The sequence below is a fragment of the Podarcis filfolensis genome, assembly GCF_964270895.1.
Source record: "Podarcis filfolensis genome assembly, chromosome: 1".
In the NCBI taxonomy this organism is placed as follows: Eukaryota; Metazoa; Chordata; class Lepidosauria; order Squamata; family Lacertidae; genus Podarcis; species Podarcis filfolensis.
The window spans coordinates 40,776,211-40,795,283 of record NC_139604.1 but is presented as its reverse complement, the minus strand read 5'-3'; the positions used below and the strand labels follow the sequence as shown (position 1 = coordinate 40,795,283).

General features: G+C 40.7%; 1 protein-coding gene across 4 annotated transcripts in view; it reads right to left on the bottom strand.

Annotated features, from left to right (window-relative positions):
• Positions 1-19,073, bottom strand: part of TMEM163 (transmembrane protein 163) — a 108,118-nt gene that overhangs the window by 14,322 nt on the left and 74,723 nt on the right. For all 4 annotated transcript variants that reach the window (XM_083583097.1, XM_083583098.1, XM_083583096.1 and 1 more), the window contains 3 exons: positions 13,567-13,610; positions 12,047-12,138; positions 2,537-2,633 (listed from right to left, as the gene is read on the bottom strand). In XM_083583097.1, coding sequence (XP_083439223.1) covers positions 2,537-2,633; positions 12,047-12,138; positions 13,567-13,610 — 233 coding nt within the window. The remainder of the gene's footprint in view (positions 1-2,536; positions 2,634-12,046; positions 12,139-13,566; positions 13,611-19,073) is intronic.

Genomic DNA, 19,073 nt, shown 5'->3' with positions numbered 1-19,073 from the left:
CCATACAAGGCTTCCAGCCAATGAGCTGTAAGTAAATGAAGGCGTAAGGAAAACTTAAAATGTTACCTTTGCATCATGGGAGCATCTGTGGCATGCACAGATGCAGGTTGCCGGTACAAGACCTGACTCTGAAACTGAAATAATGGCAAAATGGCCCCAGGAAGCCCAGAATGAAACATTTATGCAGTCTGCTACTTCCCAGGCCTTCCTTGCAACTCAGGCCTCTTTGGTTCACAAGAGGACTTTCTAAGCTGTGGCAATCTGAAAAACTTGAGGTGAAAGACAGAAGGGTGCTTCCACCATTCCATGCACAGAAGCCAACACAAACACTGCCTTCTAGCATATTTGTGCCCCCTGCATACACCCAGTGACACAAGCATCTGTTGGCATTCTTAATTATGCCACCTGAGGCAGCTACCTCACCCTTACTAATGATAGGGCTGGCCCTGGTGAAAAAGGGTGCCCCTTGATAAATAGAAAATTCATGTGAGCATTGTGAAAGTACCTTACAGCAACAGCTTCCAAAATTGATTCTGGACTACACATTATATTGAGTGATTAGTCAATATAATCCATACCTACAGCATATTGAGTCTGGACATGGAGCACCCTGATCTGAATCTCTGCAACACTATGGTCAAGTAGCCTTGACCAAGTTTCCATCTTTCAGTCTGAAACTACCTCACTAGGTTGCTGTAAGACTGAAACACTCCGCTCTGAAGTCCTTAAAGACAGAGAGAAGAGAAACATTAAGCCCTAAAACGGCCCAGAAACAAATGCAGACTAGAAGCCCAGCATAAAGAAAACTTATACTTGTCCTGTTCTTTGACAGAAAATGTTTTAATCTGCTATGTAAATTATATTGCTCCAAACCAAGAGTTAAATGTTATCTTTCTTAACATTTAAGGAATGGCAACATTTTCTAGTGGAAAAGTGTTGTTCCACAACCGCATGACTCAAAATCAGAGTCATGCTGCTTAAATTTTACACCAAGCTAGGAAAGCCTATTCTGAAAAGAAGCTTAATTCATGAAATCTGACATTTTCAAATAAATTAACATTTCTAAAAGTCTCTGGAAAATATGCTCCTTTGTGTCAATTTAAATGGGTTACAATGCACTACATGGGCTTCATTCTCAGACATTGTTGGGTAAAATTCCACACTTATGTAAATGCAATCTGAACTCTAGCACAAAATACTATTTTGAAGACTCTAAACTTTCACTTTAAACTGCTTCAAGCCTTTAGGGATGTAGGTGTGAATTATTATTTTTCCAGTAACCCAATTCACAATAAGAGGTGGCTCTTTAATCCAAATTATGCACAAAATCCAGCTGCATGTGGAAAACATCCAAACATATTAGTAACCCGGTAATATATGTGCATCTCCATGTATTATCCATATAGTAGCCTGTGTTATCATGTCCATCTGTCCTCTTTTATATAGAACAAATGTCTGGTTATTTTACAGAAGATGGTTTTGATCTCCATTGCAGGCCAGAAAAGGGTATGAGGGAAAGAAGGCAGCAGGATGATTGCCATATTACTTTAAAATCATAGCACTTTATGGTTTCTATTTACAGTACTGTATTACTCCTTTCACACATATAGTAGGTTGAATACAGCACCAATATGCTGTGCTTTTCCAGCAGGAGATTTGCATAATTTTGACAACTTCCAGACATGCAGCATGAGTGTTTGTCCATGAGTGTTTGTGAATATTGTTCAATGTTCACTTTCACAGCCTGCATCTTTCACCGATTTTGCAAAGCAACAACGTGCCTGTAGCCTAAAGTTGACATATGGTTTCTTGGCTGCAGCAAGTTATGGAACATAAATTTACAGTTTAGGAAATGTAAGTAAATCTGAATCCAACCCATTCCACCTTCTTCTTAAAGCTTCCCTAGATTCTCTATCTTTGGATTAAACCTATATCTCTCTAGATGTTGTTGGACTCTACAACTTCCTTCAGACCTGGCCAACATCACCAACTGCCAGAGTTTAAGGGAGACGTAATTCAGCAATATCTGAAGGGCCACAGCCTCCTCTTTTCTGTTCTAATCATTCCTAGGTCCATTGTCTAAAGAAGTTTCCCAAACTTGGGTCTCCAGCTGCTTTTGGACTATGGTTCCCATCATTCCTGACCACTGGTCTTGCTAGCTAGGGATGATGGGAGTTGCTAGCTAGGGATGATGGGAGTTGTAGTCCAAAAACTACAACTCCCATCAGTTGTAGTTAGAGACCCAAGTTTGGGAAACACTGGTCTGAAGTGTGAAATACAGTGGATTTTTTTATTTCTAGAAGTGAATAAATTTTAGTTATTATTGCAAAGAAAAACCATATTTGGAGCTCAAAAAAGAAAAATATTCGTTAATGGTCAAATATGTACATTAAAGATAGAATATTTTCATGCTGTTCTGTTGAATTATACAGGGACCAAGGTATAAGTGGACACAGGCATGTGCCTCCAATACCATATTATTCTAAGGCTAGATTTTAAGTTTTTCATTTTAAAAAGGTAAAATAAAAGGTCTTACCACTTCTGGAAGCAATTTAATTGCAAGGTCATGGATGGCTTTGATCACTATACATAGCGAAGACAGGAGAAATATCACACCCAAGATGACACAGGCGCTGTAAAAAAGAAGGAAGGAAGAAATATTTGTAACTCATTTGGAGTTTTGTGGCCTATTGATTGATGGCACACAGGATTCTGCAATGAACATAATGTTCAGAGAATGAATGTCTACTGAAGTCCTAGAGGTTGCTATACCGAATGAAGAGAGGCACACTCTGCCTTTTGCCATTGGACAGGAAACCAAAGGCCACTCGGAAACTGCTTCTCCTGCGTCCCATGAAAAATTATCACTGCAAAGGGAGAAAACATCACAGCAATCTTGCGGAAAAATCATCACTGCAAGGGGGAAGATCAGCCTGGCCCCATGTAACAGCAAGGGTTAAATATCAGGTCCTTTTAATCACAAGAATGGAAAAGAGAATCACTGTTAGGAACTCCAAGGTCTGAATTAGACATTTTGTGGTCATATGATGCATGCCCTATCAACTAGTTAGCTACCAGAGTCTGAATACCCTCAGGCCTCATGGTCCAGGAGCTGGGAGGCGGGGGAGGGGCAGTTTGACAAGGTAAATGTGTACAAACTTTCTAGGTAGCGTTTAGTAATTTTCCTGTTGTATTTCCCAGTGTTTAGAAGTTTAAACGATACTGTGCAAATAAGATAGAAACCTATGCAGAGGTTTCTAAACTGCAATTTAAAGTAGAAACTCTGTGCTTCACTGCTAACGGAAGTCATTTTTAGGGAGTTCTCTATCTCAAACAAATCCTATGTAAACAGAACCCCTGGTAACCACGGTGTTTTGAACATCTCCCAGACTATTCTGATAAATGATGCTGTATGATAATTCCTTTTGTAACCAGCATCTGTTTTCTTTATTATAAGAAATAAAGAAGCAACGATTCTCATCTGGCATTCAGTGTCTTGTCACCGATTGGGAGCGCAGTCTGAGGCTGTTATAATTAGCACAGCAGTGCGCTACTATTTTTTACCCTGTAGACATTAGCCAATCTGGAGGTTTGGCAGAACATGCAAAATTTACATCAAACTCATTAAAGAGGCTGCAAAGGAGTCAGCAGGGTTCTGCCAAGCTTAAGAAATGCAAGCCCAAGTTGTGACATCGTCAGAACATTTTGTGGCATACCATATTCAGAAATGAAGACATGGGGCCTTATGCTAGAGCACATTTGCTGGCGATTCCAAGATGCTAAAGCTCTGTGTTGCTCTCCCAGGAACAACTGTAAGAGCAGGAAGGAAGATTGGCTGCATAGATCACTGCAAAATCAGACAGGGTTTTCTCACTGATGTTACAGCAAGACTACAGAATTCTGTCACTGGAGAAATGAGGACAAACCTTCACTGATCTTAGGATAAATATTCAACACTTTGTGAAGGCAGCTATCCAAAATAAACTTGCGTAAGGTAAGGTCCTCTACCTGTAGCAGAGATGGCACAGCCAGTCACGGGACTGTGGGACCCTTGGCAAAGCTGATGCACTCAAGAGTGTGTCTATACCAAAATGTATCCTTAGCACTTGGCCCAACCTCTGCTTCTGCATCAACTCCCAGCCCAAACCAGCTTGTTTCCATTTGTTTCACTAAGCCAAGTCTCACTGATGCAGACAGGAACAGGTGCAAAAAAATATTTTTAAAATCTAATTGGCTCTGATAATTCCTGAGCCAGTCTTAATTCATAAATTATCTGTCCACAACACTGAGAGCTCCCCAAACCCCTTCCTTTCTACTGACACCCATCCACTGAGTCTTTGACCCACGTTCTTCTCTACCCCACTTTCTTGGGTGGCAGTTCTCCAGTGATGGCAGCAAACAGGGAAGGAAAAAATTTCTGCAAGTAGCAACGCTGTTCTGCCAATAGCAGCAGACACAAAAGGAAAGGCCTCTCCATCTTCCCCTCCCATACCTGATATACTACTATGCAGTATGCCAGGCCACAAACAGCCTGTGGAAATGTAGCTTCCCCAAGGCAGACATTGCAGTAGACCTTGAGAAAATGATATTTCACATATGTGGCTTACCATTTTCACACAAAAAGGGGAGGCTTAAAATAAGGGTTTTACTCTCTAGCCTAAATTTGTTGCCTCCTTTTCTACCCAGCAGAGAGGAAACATACAAGGAATCAAAATCTGAATAGCATATTACATCAAAAATCAGAAGCTTGTGTCCACATCAAATGGGATAAAATGTACAGGAAACTATGGCTAAAATGGAAATTTATGTTTCAGGATTATTAAAATAATAATAATTCTGTGGCAGCTGCCACAGACAACAGCTATCAGTTTATATTTAGCAGAATACTGACACCTTGGATAGTGTGAAAATGCAAACAAAAAGGGAGAGGAGCGCTATTATCTTTTGAATGATTTATCACTCATTCATCATATTTAGCTAGGGCAGCATCTTTTTTAATATACTTGCTGCGAAATTCTGAGGTCATGCAAAATTCATGAGTGTGCCTGTCTTTATACCTATAGCAGAATATCTTAATGGCTGAGGCACTTCTAAGTGTGCTGATTTCTCTCTGCACTGCAGCTAGAATGCTTTATTGTACACTATACTGTTCCAGTGCTAGCAAACGAAAACCTGATAAAACTAGAAAGTCACCCAAAGAGATACATAGGAATGGGAAAACAACATTTTTTACTGAAATTATAAAGGGCTATACCTAGAAAAAAGCCTGTCGAATACATCTGGGGTGCTAGTTGACTTTCCCTGCCCCTCTTCACCTACACAAAAAACACACACAGCCTCTCTAGGGTCTGGTAACCTAAACAACGTGACCTGTGATGTAAGGGAGATGCTGGAAAATCAGGTGAAGGCAGTGGAAAATAACACATTTTTCAAGGATCCCCTCTATTACTGCTCAATACACCATGTATAATTCCCTATTCCATGTCTTTCTGGGGAGGCAGCCTTGATGGCCCAGCATGGGGTGGGGGAGCAACCAGCACTTCAGACTTCACAGACAACAGGGAAGTGCTTTGCAGCCATGCAAGGAGCTAGGACTGCAGATGGGAGTTAATCTGCATCCACAGAGGGCTCCTGAGGAGTGGGGCTTAGGAGCAGACCAGAGTAAAAAGACTTCAGTCCAATCTGATTCGGAGACCTAAAAGGGGACCTCTCCCCACTGCAGTCTTCATCTGGACTTATCCACCCAATATTGCTTACTTTACTTCTGGTTGTGTTGTTTCATCTTAAACAGGTTGGCTTCAGTTATCAACGTTGCTATGGGCAGCTGTTGGTCATTGTTTTCAGGGTCAGGAGGGAACATTACCCACAGACAGACTGGATGTATCCTGTGGGTTTTCACCTACTTCATATCAATCGTCACAACTTTCTAGCGGTGGACGAATCATTGGGCTGTAGGCCTTAGTAGGGAGAGGTGGGGAAGGGCACCCTAAGCCATCCTATCAGGAGCTGCTGGACCATAGTGCCCCCCCAACCAGTGGCCAGATTCCTGTACATTATCACAACACTGGGGCTCTTTAAAGCATTTCAAATCCAAAAGATAGAACACATGAGAATAAAAACTTCACAGGAGTCTTTGAAGCACAACCATCTGTTGAATGCATTTGACTTCACAATCCAGAGCAGCATTCTTAAGTGAAAATTAATGTCATTATGACCCTTATGCATGGTATCCTTGCACATTGGTGCCATCAGGGCACAGAAGTTTAGGACCCTATTGAGTAGAATGAGCAAGAGAGCCCCCAAACTGCTATATACATTGCCTTCTCCAGTAAGAACAGTCTAAATTTACTTAATTGCACTAACTGTTCTCTGGGAATCTGAACAGAAGTCATCTAAGCCTACATACACACAACATTTTATTTTAAAATCAATGAAGACTGAGTACTTGGGGGTGTGTTTTCTGTCAAGTCGACCCATAATCTAGATCTATTGCATATATTTTATCCCTGAAATGCACTTATTGAAAATCAGTTTTATTCCAAAAACAACAGCTCATTGCAGGTTGATTCCAGATTTCCTAACAGTGTATCCATTGGGAAACAGATTAAAACTGATGTAACGGAAATGGTGCGTGTATATCCACACCTGCTCAATGATGTTGTGGGTGGGCATATACCAAGACTGCAATCACCACTTCCTCCTTCATTCATCTGCAGCATGTGCAGGGAGGAAAAGGCATGGATAACCTAATCAGGGGGTCAGTTTCCAACCACACCAACCCTTTTGGATGGAAGCAGCATGTTGAGGACAAACATGGTTGGTTCTGCTTTGGGGGGTGGGGTACGTTTTTTTGTGCCACTAATTGGCTAGCATATATGCAGCCTAAGAGGGTTGTAAAGTTAAGCCACAACCCACTGGCATTATTTTTCTGCCCACATTTTATCAATACAATGAATTTCACGTGCCTCCTGAAGACTGCACACATGACATGCTGACATGCTGCACACATGACAGAGCTTGGTTTACTGGACACAATACATAGTATGTGTTTTGCAGCAGCTGGTTGAGTTGGAACAGAGCCTACAGGTGACCATGACTTAACATGCTCATTTTGAAATAGATATTTTTAAGGAAGCTTCCTTCAGTAGTGTGAAAAAAAATGCTTCCAATTCATGAGAATAGAGCTGCCTGACCTCTGAGATACAAACACTTAGAAACTACATGTGGGAAGTGATAAGGAGTAGTACCAGCAAGTTTAAATAGGTTGGGGTGAAAGGTTTCCTTCCCTGATACACAAAAAAGGGCAACCTAAATGATTAACAACTTTGGGGGAAAAGGCAACCTGCCACTACTTAATGGTTTGTGCTGAGTACTAGTCAAAGAGCGATATGAAATTGCGGAAGAAGTTCCTAAAAATGCAAAATGAGGCCATGAGTATGTCCTCCTTATTGCTCAAAATTAAGATACAGTGGCCTGTAAATAATATATAATGACAATACGCTCATGAAAGTCATTTTTCACTGACTGACTCCACTTGAATCAATAAAATTGCTTTAAAATTACCAAATGTGGGGATGGATGGGAGAAATTCATGAAAGAGAAAACAGTTAATTGTTGGTAAGATAAGCGATGCCTCTCCACTACAATTTAACAAATGTGTGGAAGCAAACCGCATGTCTGAAAATACATCAGTAAAAAGCACCAGGAATTTCAGCTAGCCACAATTTCTGGGTGGCATTTGTCTTGCCTCTTTAAGCATGCAGCTCCCACCAACACATTACTATGGCCACTGTAGTAGATAAACAATGTTTTGTCTATTCTATAAATCTGAAGTGGCCCAATGTCAAAAACCAAACTGGTAACTTCAAAGCAATTATTCAAATAGGCAAATGTCTAGGGGAGCCATCAAAACTAGGGCTGGGGTAGGGAACCTATGGCCCTCCATATTACGTTGGATTGAACTCCCATCAACCCCAACCAGCATTGCTCATAGTCCAGAATGATAGGAATTACCAGTCCAACAAGATCTGGAGGACCACAGTTCCCCATCTCTGGATAAGGCATGTATAGGATGCTGCTTTTTGTTCTGTTTTGAGTGAATAGAACCCTAAATGTGTGTTTATGCCCATGTGATGGTAGCATCCCCTTCTCTTTCAGATGATTCCTTCATTGTACAAGCGGAGCTGTGATGTCATGATGACCACCTATTGGAGAAGAATGAATCTGTAACAGCATGTGAAGTTGTATGCATCTCTTTGTGAGGCTAGCCCTCAGGCTTTGCAATCTCAAAGGCTTTTCTGTTTTGAGTCATCCCTCTGAAAATTGTTCACCACTCCACTGTTCCATGTAAGAACATTCAGCAATGTTTTGTCGCAACTGCTGTTTTACAGTACATCTCTCTCTCTAACCGAAGAGCAAAATGTAGTTTATATAATTTAGCTTCTGTAAAATATCCAGTGTGGGATATCTCCCTGTCTAATTATAATCCCGCTGACTTTCCAGCAAACGGAATGTAGTAACAATATGTCTAAATGGGTATATAATAAAGCCCTTGGTAATTACTACTCTCAGTTCAATCTGCTGAGAGCAGCAGAGGTGTGGCAACAGAATTAAGCATTAAGTAAAAATTAGTGAAGCATGCAAATACAATCTGTACAAATGTTTTCACTTAAACTTGCCAGTACATAGATATTATGCTGCCTCCCTCCTTTAGTGCACTCTGCGTAGCAAGATATCTTTCACATGGAGTTGAAACCAATTTTAGCAGCTCTCCGCATAGTTAATTAGGATCTTCACTGAACTGTGATGACATTTTGCTAAATAAAACAAGATTGTCAATATCAGTCAAATAACTAGCTAGTTGACTTTGTTAGCTTGTGCTTATCTTACAGCTTGGCTGTCAAAGCTGCCAGAAAAACAGACCTCGTTTTCTTCTAACATAAGACCTTTTTTTTAAAAAAACAAAATCAACAAAACCTTTTATTCTTATTACGAAGCAATAGCTAAAATAATATGTCAAAATTCTCACGCAACAATTAAGCATGTGCTTCACATTTCCATTGAGGTCAATGAGATTTTAGATTGCGGAACCTTTTGACTGCATTGTATCTTTGATTTATGTTCACCGCAAAATGTTCAACATCTTTGGGGGGCATTATTGTGTGTACCTCAGGAATCTAAACTTCAAGCTATGGGTGAAACAAATTTAAAAACTGTAAGAAGATTATTCAGCTAAGAAAAGTATTCCTGGCCACCATCAAAATCAGGATAGCCAGGTCCAGGTGCAATTTCTGTGGTTATAAAAAGTTAATCAGGAGTTTATTTGTTAAAAAGGAAGGTAAAACTATTCCTCAGAGTTGAGGGAACAACTGCACATTTCTAGCTCAACAATCATTTTACCAACACAGTCCTATGTGTAGCTACTCAGAAGTCCCACTGAGTCCAAAGTGACTTGCTCACTAGTAAGTGTGTGCTACAAGGTGCCTGTGGGATCAATAATGCCCCTGAGGTCTTCCCCTGGTGCCCATGAAGCCTCAGCCCTGGCCCTGACACACTGCACCCCTGGTCATGAGGTGGGGAGGGCTATTGTCTTTTTTCCGCCCTTGAAAAGTACATAGAGCTGAAGGAGGAAGAGTGACCATCTTCCTCACCCATGAAAGGCACACCTTGTAGACCACTTGTATAACACTGCGCCCATCCCCACTTACTGGAACCGATGTCTTACTCATGTCCATTAGGTTGTAACCTAGGGAGTTAATACATTTTAACACCCCTTACAAAATCTTTGCACGCTTTGTATATCTCTTTGGCTTAACAACCAGTAAGCCTCCATGAAGGTGTGGAGTTTCCATCTGTTCTATAGCGCAAGTAGCCCACCTTTCATTTGGAAACACCAACTATTGTGAAAAATAACGGATGATTTAATATCCATGCAGCATTTGTCTTTCTTTCTTACAAAACAAACTGAAAATTGTTGGTTAATGCCAATGATCAAGTAGACAAGAAAAGATCTTCACCCCATGTGCAGTTCTCATGCTGTAAAAATTCTATTACTATGTCCTTGGTTAGAGTAAACTACATTAAGCAAAAGGCAGTGAACAGCTGGTCATCACGCTTATACATACTGTATAATCATCTGTTTTTCGAAATCCTGAATGCTTCTTTGTGTTTATCAGAGTACTGTGAGTTAATTTAATACGTGACAGGGATTTTGATGAGTTTTCCAATAACAGTAAAAATTCATTTCCAAGGGCATAGCATGTTAGTCTATCATAACAAAAATAACAAAGAGCCTTGCGGCTCCTTAAAGAGTAATAAATTTGTTATGGTATAAGTTTTCATGGACTCAAGCCCACTGCACATCTAATGAAGTGGACTGTGATCCAAAAAGTTTATGCTATAATAGGTGTGTTAATCTTCAATGTGTCACAAGGCTCTCAGTTACAGACTGATTTAACAGTATTAATTAGTTCTGTACTCTATTTTCAAAAAAGTACCGTATTTTTCCATGTATAAGTCACCCCCTATTTTTGGGGACTCCAAATTAAGAAAACACCCCTCAGCAATACCCGTGTATAAAACGAACCCCAATGTTAAACCTATTTTTTTGGTTAAAAAACCGAGTCTTATACACTGAAAAATATGGTATTTGGTGCTTAAGTTGTCATTAGACTCTCACAGCACTGCAACAACGAAAACGTAAGTCATGGGGCTGTGCCAACATGTGGCAGGAGAGACTCTGGCCTCCGTTTTCTTTCTTGGGCAGGAAGAGGGTTATTGGAAAGTGGGAGATATTGACATCAGTCCCTTGTCATAGCTGGATCACCTCCTGCTGAGTTTTAAGCTTTCAGCACCTTTTCCCTTCTGAAGATGAGGGACCTATCAGGATGATCTGCCCTTAGATTATGATGGATTCAATTGGCTTCCAGGTGGCTGGCAGGGAGTTAGAGCCGATATGACTGGCACTCCTGTTGAAGCTCTGGCAGATTTGTGAAATATGCAAATAGCACAAGTCATTGACCTGGTAGTCCCTGAGCTTGCTCTGCCACTTTTTGGAGCCCATTGACTCCTTGCTATACACCAGAGCTTTGGGCAATGAAACACACCAGGAAATGACTTGAACACAGATGAATGGTGAGTGCTCATTATCAAGCCTAAGTGGTCAGTAAAGGCAGCAAGGGAGACCTATTTTTCTGCATTGCAACCTCATTGTACCACCCCTCAGAGTTTTCCCAGGTAGTTTGGGGCCTTTTACAGTCTGGCCCAAATGAGATGGTGGAACTGATAGTAGCTTGCTGAAACTTGTTCGGAAAGCATTTTGAGGATAAAATTGCTTGCCTCTGCCAGGACCTTGCCTCTACCGTTACAGCATCAAAAGGTGTCCAGGGCACTGTCTAGGCATGTTGTGTTTCAGTTAATAAGGCTTGAGGACATCTGGAAGGTGTTTGATTCAGTCTAGGTAACCACTTGCACACTTGAACCTCACTGCTTATAAAAACAAGCTTCTAGGCCAGGGAGGTGATTAACAACTCCTGATGAGAGGGGATGTTCCCTGCCTGCTCAAGGAGACAGTGGTAAGACCACCCCTTTTTTAAAAAACAAAAACTTCCATGGATCCACAGAATTCAATTGTATCCCCCATGCTGTTTAACATCTACAACCTCTCTCTGGAATGGCACACAACCCTTGAGCTCGAGCTTACTGAAAACATATTTCTGCTCCTAGGTTGTTACAGATTGTTACTTAATAGGTTGTTACTTAATTCCAGTGGGTTATTAATCCTGCCCTGGGTTATCATTTCAATGCGTTGTGTACCTATTTTAAATTTTGTTGCACACCACCTAGAAACATGTTGTGAAAGGCAGGATAAAAAGCTTTAAATAAATAAGACTTTGTAGTCAGCTGTATAAGAGCAGGAAGGCTTATATCAGTATGGCTATTATGTTGCTAGGAGAACATAAAGGGGAAAACTGCCCAGAGAAAGCAGACCCCCCCCCTTTATCATCTCAGACTTTGATAAGTGCTAAAAATAACCACAAGTACTCACATGTATTCTCTGTGCGCTGAATGTACTGCAGCTGCATTGCTGTAGCGCCACAGAACTATCACCGATGACAACACATCCAAAGTGGCATCAAACTGGAAAAGATACAGAAGCCATTAAGGCAAGCTATGCTTAAATCAATACACTGCTAACTGTGCCACAAGCCTGTAGACTAAGTATAAATCATTTGAATAAAAGCAGGGATAAGCACAGATTAGGGCAAGCTCATCCTTTGTGCTGAAAACAAAAGACACGACAGACTTTCAGCTGCATGCACATCACACATTTAAAGCCCTCTTAAAGCACATTCCCCTGCCCCAAGAATCCTGGGAAACGTAGTTTTCACTAACAGAGAAACAATTCCCAGAACTCTTAAACTACAGTTCCCAGGATTATTGGGAGGAGAGTTTGTGCTTTAAATGGGTAGTGTGCATGCAGCCTTTATTGTGTCAGTCAAGAAAGTGAAAGGAACTTATGCAGTTGTTCCCTACCAGTTTACTACAAAATACCCCTACCACAAAACAAGTTGTTAAATGCTTACTGATCTTTCTACATCCTGCTTGACAAGCATGATGATATTCATGTAGAAAGGAGGAGGAATGTGAATGTAGACTTCTTATTAATTTGAGCATCCACAAGAGGATAGTTTATGGGTAGGGTGCATATGGATACCAAACATGGTGGAAGCGTTTGCATCTAGAATGAGAGGCAGCTTTTCTCTGAACATCAGTCACTGGAAAGAAGAGGAGGGGGCTGCTTTGCCCATGGCCCTACTTGTGGAGAAAACTCCCAATCGAGTGTTAAAACAATACAGCATTAAATATTAAAAACTTCCCTAAACAAGGCTGCCTTCAGATGTCTTTTAAAAAATAGGATAGCTGCTTATTTCCTTGACATCTGATGGGAGGGCATTCCACAGAACGGGTGCCCCTACCAAGAAGGCCCTCTGCCTGGTTCCCTGTAACCTCACTTCTCACAATGAGGGAACTGCCAGAAGGCCCTCAGCGCTGGATCTCAGTGTCTGGGCTGAACGATGGGGGTAGAGATGCTCCTTCAGGTATACAAGACGGAGGATGTTTAGGGCCTTAAAGGTCAGCACCAACACTTTGAATTGTGCTCAGAAACTTATTGGGACCCAATGCAGATCTCTCAGGACCGGTGTTATATGGTCCTGGCAGCCACTCCCAGTAACCAGTCTATCTGCCACATTCTGGATTAATTGCAGTTTCCAGGTCATCTTCAAAGGTAGCCCCAAGTAGAACGCATTGCAGTAATCCAAGAGGGAGATAACTAGAGCATGCACCACTCTGGCGAGACAGTCCGCGGGCAGGTAGGGTCTCAGCCTGCGTACCAAATGGAGCTGGTAGACAGCTGCCCTGGACACAGAATTAACCTGCGCCTCCATGGACATCTGTGAGTCCAAAATGACTCCCAGGTTGTGCACCTGGTCCTTCAGGGGCACAGTTACCCCAGTCAGGACCAGGGAGTTGTGCAATGTACATTTCAGTTAAGAGACTACTTACAGCAAATCCAAATGATGAAGCACTGTACCTCATTACGGAGACAGCTAAAAGAAAAAGGGAAAAATACTCTTTTGATCTTTTTGTTCACTGAAGTGAGGAAAAGTTGCAGTTTGAAGAGAAGTAAACAAATAAAATATCACAATATATTCATTAGCAATGGTAGAGACTCCACCAAGCTTCTGTAAATCAAAGGAGGAACAATCTGTCACTTAGGAGAGGCATGTGAAAATCATTTTTAACATTTGAGGCTGAAACAGAATCCAACTAAACATGCAGGTAACTCCACCCAATTCTTTCTTTTCAAGAAGTAAGCAACTTCACAACAGAGCTTATTCAGAGCAAAAGAGCAATCCAAATAAGTTATCTGGAAATGCCACTGAGAAGTCTACAAAATCAAGTGCAAGCCAACACTCCCATTTCTTCTGGTTTCCCTCTCAAAATCAGATCTGAAATTAGATTAAAGTGGACCCAGATATGACAGCCTTATCAAAGAGACCATAGATCTGGTTAGCTACCACCTCATTCTAACAGCTTACTTGAGAAAGGAAAGATTTGAAACTGAACAACTGGGGCACACTTTCCCCCCAAAACTACTTAATTTTTTAAAGGGGAAGGGGGACAACTGACAGCAGCCTGGTTAAATTTATCTATGAAGGGCAAAGGTCTAAATGTCAAGATCACTGGCTGGCCATTCAGCTCAAAGGACTTGATCCATATTTTCAAGCTACAGGTACTGACTTCTCTAACCAATAGCCAAGAGGTTCAGGACACCTTAGATACAGAAACTGTATTCAAGGAGAAGTACACAGATCTGACATAATTTATCCAATGAATGTTTTACAAACATGTCATTGTGAACTATGGAATAATCAGCATTAACAAATAATGGCTCAATAGCTATTAAGGCCAGGTATTATCCAAAATAGCTCGACTTACTGACACTGCACAGACAATGATGTGGAAAAATACAGCATGTACCTTTTGATGCCATCACTATACACAGTGGTGCAGTTAGAGAGATTTCAGACTCATTATTTAAGGGTCTTACAGGGAGAGGCCTCTTTAGGTGGCAGTATTAACTTACTTTAAAATATAACACACCTCTGCTGCATTTAGGGAGCTTCCTGTTGTACCCTCACAGCACCATTGATTGTACCAAGTAGACTTTGATTATTTCCAAATCGTGTTGGCTTTGTTCCAAGTTTTCTTCCACCTACATTCTAGCAATCACACCTCCACTTGGTTGCATGCGGTTGATCAGTTTACCATGGGATTTTTACAAGTACTACTATCAGGAAGGAAGAAGTTGTCTGGGAAATAATAATTTAAAAAAAACCTCTGAAGAATTGTTAAAATCAACTTTATCATTGGCATTTCCACAGTGGAACTGACCCAAAGGGAACATTTAATTTTCAGCATTGCAACAAGAACAAGTCCTAATTACAACATTCCTGAGCAAAGTAGGAATAATGGGGGTTAATGGAATATTTATCATGCTTGCATCCCATCCATTCTTGACCATAATAGGGACTATGCCAAAACACAACAAAAGCATTACACCAATTCAGAACATCAGACCTGTGCAACATCTTTAGTCTATCTGCAAACCTCCAACAACAGGCACCAAAGCAGCCAAAGCTATTTTGGGCAAGTTTTATGTCCATTTCAACTCAAAGAAGAAAATGCGGTTTATGAGAAGGACTGCTTTTTTCAAAGATCTCAGAAACCTGAAGAAAGCTGAACCATTTGTAAAGAGTCTCGTACAAACAAGCTGAACACTCAGTTTACTGATAAAAAGGAGAACTAGGAAGAAAGACTAGTGCTTGGGATTCTAGGCAAAGAGGTTTATTGAATAGTGAAGCTAATGGAGGACTTAACCTTTCACAAAGCCACAGAGATGGCAAGGCAATCCAAATTTATAAAAAACCCAGTTTTAGGGAGGGAAGACAGTTTTGCTCTACTCCCATAAAAACACGAGAAATAGCCATTTTGAAAAGGGCAAATTCACTCCTCGTGTCTCTGCGGAAAAAGCACAAAAGCCAGCCCAGAAAAATTAGCACAGCGATTTTAAAAACACTCTACAGTACAGCAAAAGGACCACCCTTTCAGATCACATATGCAAGGGATGGAAAAGTCCACAACATTGGAGGGTTAGTTCAAATAGAGGAACACAGCACCACCACTGTTCAGAAACAGTGCGTTTTGTTTGTGTGGTACAAGAAGTGACCACAACAATGGATGACAAATATGGTAAAGGCACTGGTTCTCCCAACAACAACTCATTTTAAAATAGAATAAGGAAACAGTAACTCCAGTTTGTTCAAGGGACAACTGCACATGGTGACTTTTGCATTTTCCGCAGGTAGGCAGTTTCTCATGAGTAGCTCAAGCCAGGTAGTATAAGGCAGTAGCCACTGCATATAGTCCAGGGAATGCCCTCTTTTGGATGCTTTGCAACAGAAGCTTTAGAAAGAAACAGTTTGTGTTAACTGTGTATGCAGTATGAAGCTGCTCAGCAGGATAATCATTTAGTTTCCAGGTTCTGTTTAAACTGCTGGTTTGGGCCTATAGAGCTTTATGAAGCTCAGGACCCCAACACCTCAGGGAAAATCTTTGTCCATATAAACCTACCTGGATCCTGCATTCATTAGAGACCCTTCTCAGAGTGCCCCCTCCAAGGGATGTGCAGACGGTCACATTGTGAGAAACACGGCGTGTGGAATACTCTCCCTAGGGAAGCACACCTGGTGCTATCTATCACTGCTGGCTTTAAGATGCCAGGCTAAGGCATTTTAGTTTATCCAGCCTTTGGGTTGATTCAATTGGGATCATGCTATAATAAGATCTCTGGCCTGTTTGCTACCTTTTAGTTCAGTAGAGTAGGTTTTGTCCTTTTTAAAATATTGCTGGAAGAACACTTTACAGATTCTATCACACATCTCATGATATCACAAGGAATTGCCTAAAGAACTGCAGGAACTGCAGCAGGAATTGCCTAAAGGCAAAACACATGACTGTGACGATCATGCCATTTCATCATGCGCCTACCCTATTACATATAAGGTGGTGAGGTGGAGACTAATTTTCATATCAAAAGTACAGCTTTGTGGTATCAGGATATCTGTGATAGGATTTCCCTGTGTTTTTAAAAGGGCAAATGACTGGGGGATTACAATTTGAATCAGGGAGATTTGATCTGATGTTGCAACTGGGCTACACTCCCCCACCCCTAGACTCAATACACCTTTTTCAAAAAGAATTGTCTCTTCATAGACAGAATAATGAAACAACCAGAAACTAAAAATAGAGGCAGAATAGAGAAACAACTCCATCGCTGTCTTTAATTAAGGAAGCTGTACAGAATGTATTTAAAAGGATGAGCCAGATTTGGTTCAATTTTTTTTAAAGTTATCCCACAGCTGACTAGTCAACACTCTAGTAGGATAGTAATGTCCTATCACATGTTTTGTATTACTAGAAACTGGCTACATTCTGATGCAACATTAAGACCTTGGTTGAAAATAAGCTATAGTTTAACGCATTCAAGAGATTTGCTCTTCCCAACTCCCAACATGACCATAGAGGAGAGGAAACAACCCCAAAACAAGCCACCGTTTGGCTTGTCATGATGTGTGAACCTGGTTTGTGGTTTGCTTCCTCCAAACAAACCACAAGCATAAACCTTGGCTTACAACTCGCAATTTGTCTGGAGGAAACAAACCATAAGATTCTGACTTGTGTCTTGTTCTATGTGGCACAGTTAGGGGCAGGGAAGGAACTATGGTTTAACATCCTGTGCAAATCAGGCCACAAGTTAAAGGAGGAGATTCACCACTGCTGCTGAAAACCAGAATTCCTCAGCGCTGTAATGTCTAGTCACAGCCTGCGGAAAAACCTAAACATGTGATCCAAATGTCCAGTGAGACACAGTAAGTCACAGTAAGACCATACCTTCTGCAAGCTAAACACAAAATGCCTTGGAATACAGAGAGTGTCTACTAAAACCCACTTCAAAATCAAAGTCTGGTTTCACCTGCAGTTGTCAGAGGTTAAGGATAATTTATTTATACTACCTATCAATCTACAAAACAGACAAGTTGCTCCATTCCCAAGACATGCCTAAAAATGTATTCATCCTGCCATTTATCAGAGGGATCAGCATTGCAATATTGAGGTCATGGGGAAAGAAAATAGGTTTAAAAATATATAACAGAGTAGCTGCTTAATTGTTTATATAAAAACTGCTGCTGTTGTTTTTTTCAAAGCTAGATTGACATACTTTTTATAGCCAACACAGTTTTTATAAATATTTAAAAGGTCCACTTCAGATTTGTGATGCAAGCAGAGCACTTTAAAGAAATGAATTGATTTTTCTCATGGCTCCACTATCATTCAATACTATTTACAAGCATTTCTTTTTCATGTTCTGCAGTATTATATAAATTTAAACCCAGGACTGTGTGTGTTCCCTACTCCATATGGGATATGTGCTTGGCTATAATTTGACAGCCTTAAAAATCTCATTTTTTGTAAGTGCAGCAGTCTGTTATCTTGTTTACCTATGAAGAATGGAATGCAGATATTGCATAGTTAAACAGTCTCAGTTATTTCAGAACCTCTTCCCTCCCCCTTTTCAGAAGAAAATAGAAATAAAGATTTCTAGTGTACTATTTCCTAGGTGAGAACCATTAAATATTGCTTCCACATGAGTGTGCCCCACACACTGGTTGTAACATAAAAACTTCTTTTCACGTGGTTCAAACACATTGTGTGCAGATTCTCTAACCCAGTACTAGAGAAAATAAGGCTCTGCAGAAAGTGACTTTCAAGCAGAATAATTTATCCATAATGGCTCTTGAGCAGCCTTCATAATGGAGCCTACTGAAATAAGCAAACCCTAAAAGTGAGTTGACAGATGGTAACAAAAAACATCACAACACAAAACGAACACCAACAACAAACACCTGATTCTTTCAGTCAGGCCACATCACATTGTCTCTGGCACAATGTCTACAACAAGAAGGTGGTACGAAACTGAGAATTCAGTTCTAAAACTTGTGCCCAGCGTATGGCCAGATTAAATTTGCCATTGTCCTTTCCCTCATGAAGATGTAAATGGCAAAGGCTCAGAATACAGAAATGCTATGAAACCGAGATGCACTGACCATATTACAGTAGTTTCAGCACCAGACAGGTCTCTCCTGCTTCCCCATTAGTTTAATTGAGTGCAATCTAGTCCCTTTATACTTTCCTGTATTTTAGCCTCAGCACATTCCTTCAAACAAAAACCACCATTTATGAAAGTCTATGTTTTCAAATTAGAGTCTCTAGCCAGTAATTTAAAATAAATAAAAGTCAGCATAAAAAAAATACAAATGGATTTTTATCCTGCTTCTCTTCTTGGAAAAGTCCAAGTCAGCTACGAAACAAAACAGACCCCCCCCCCAAAAAAATCCCCTACATTTTTTTTTAAAAAAAGAACAGAACTTTAAAACACAGAACTAAGT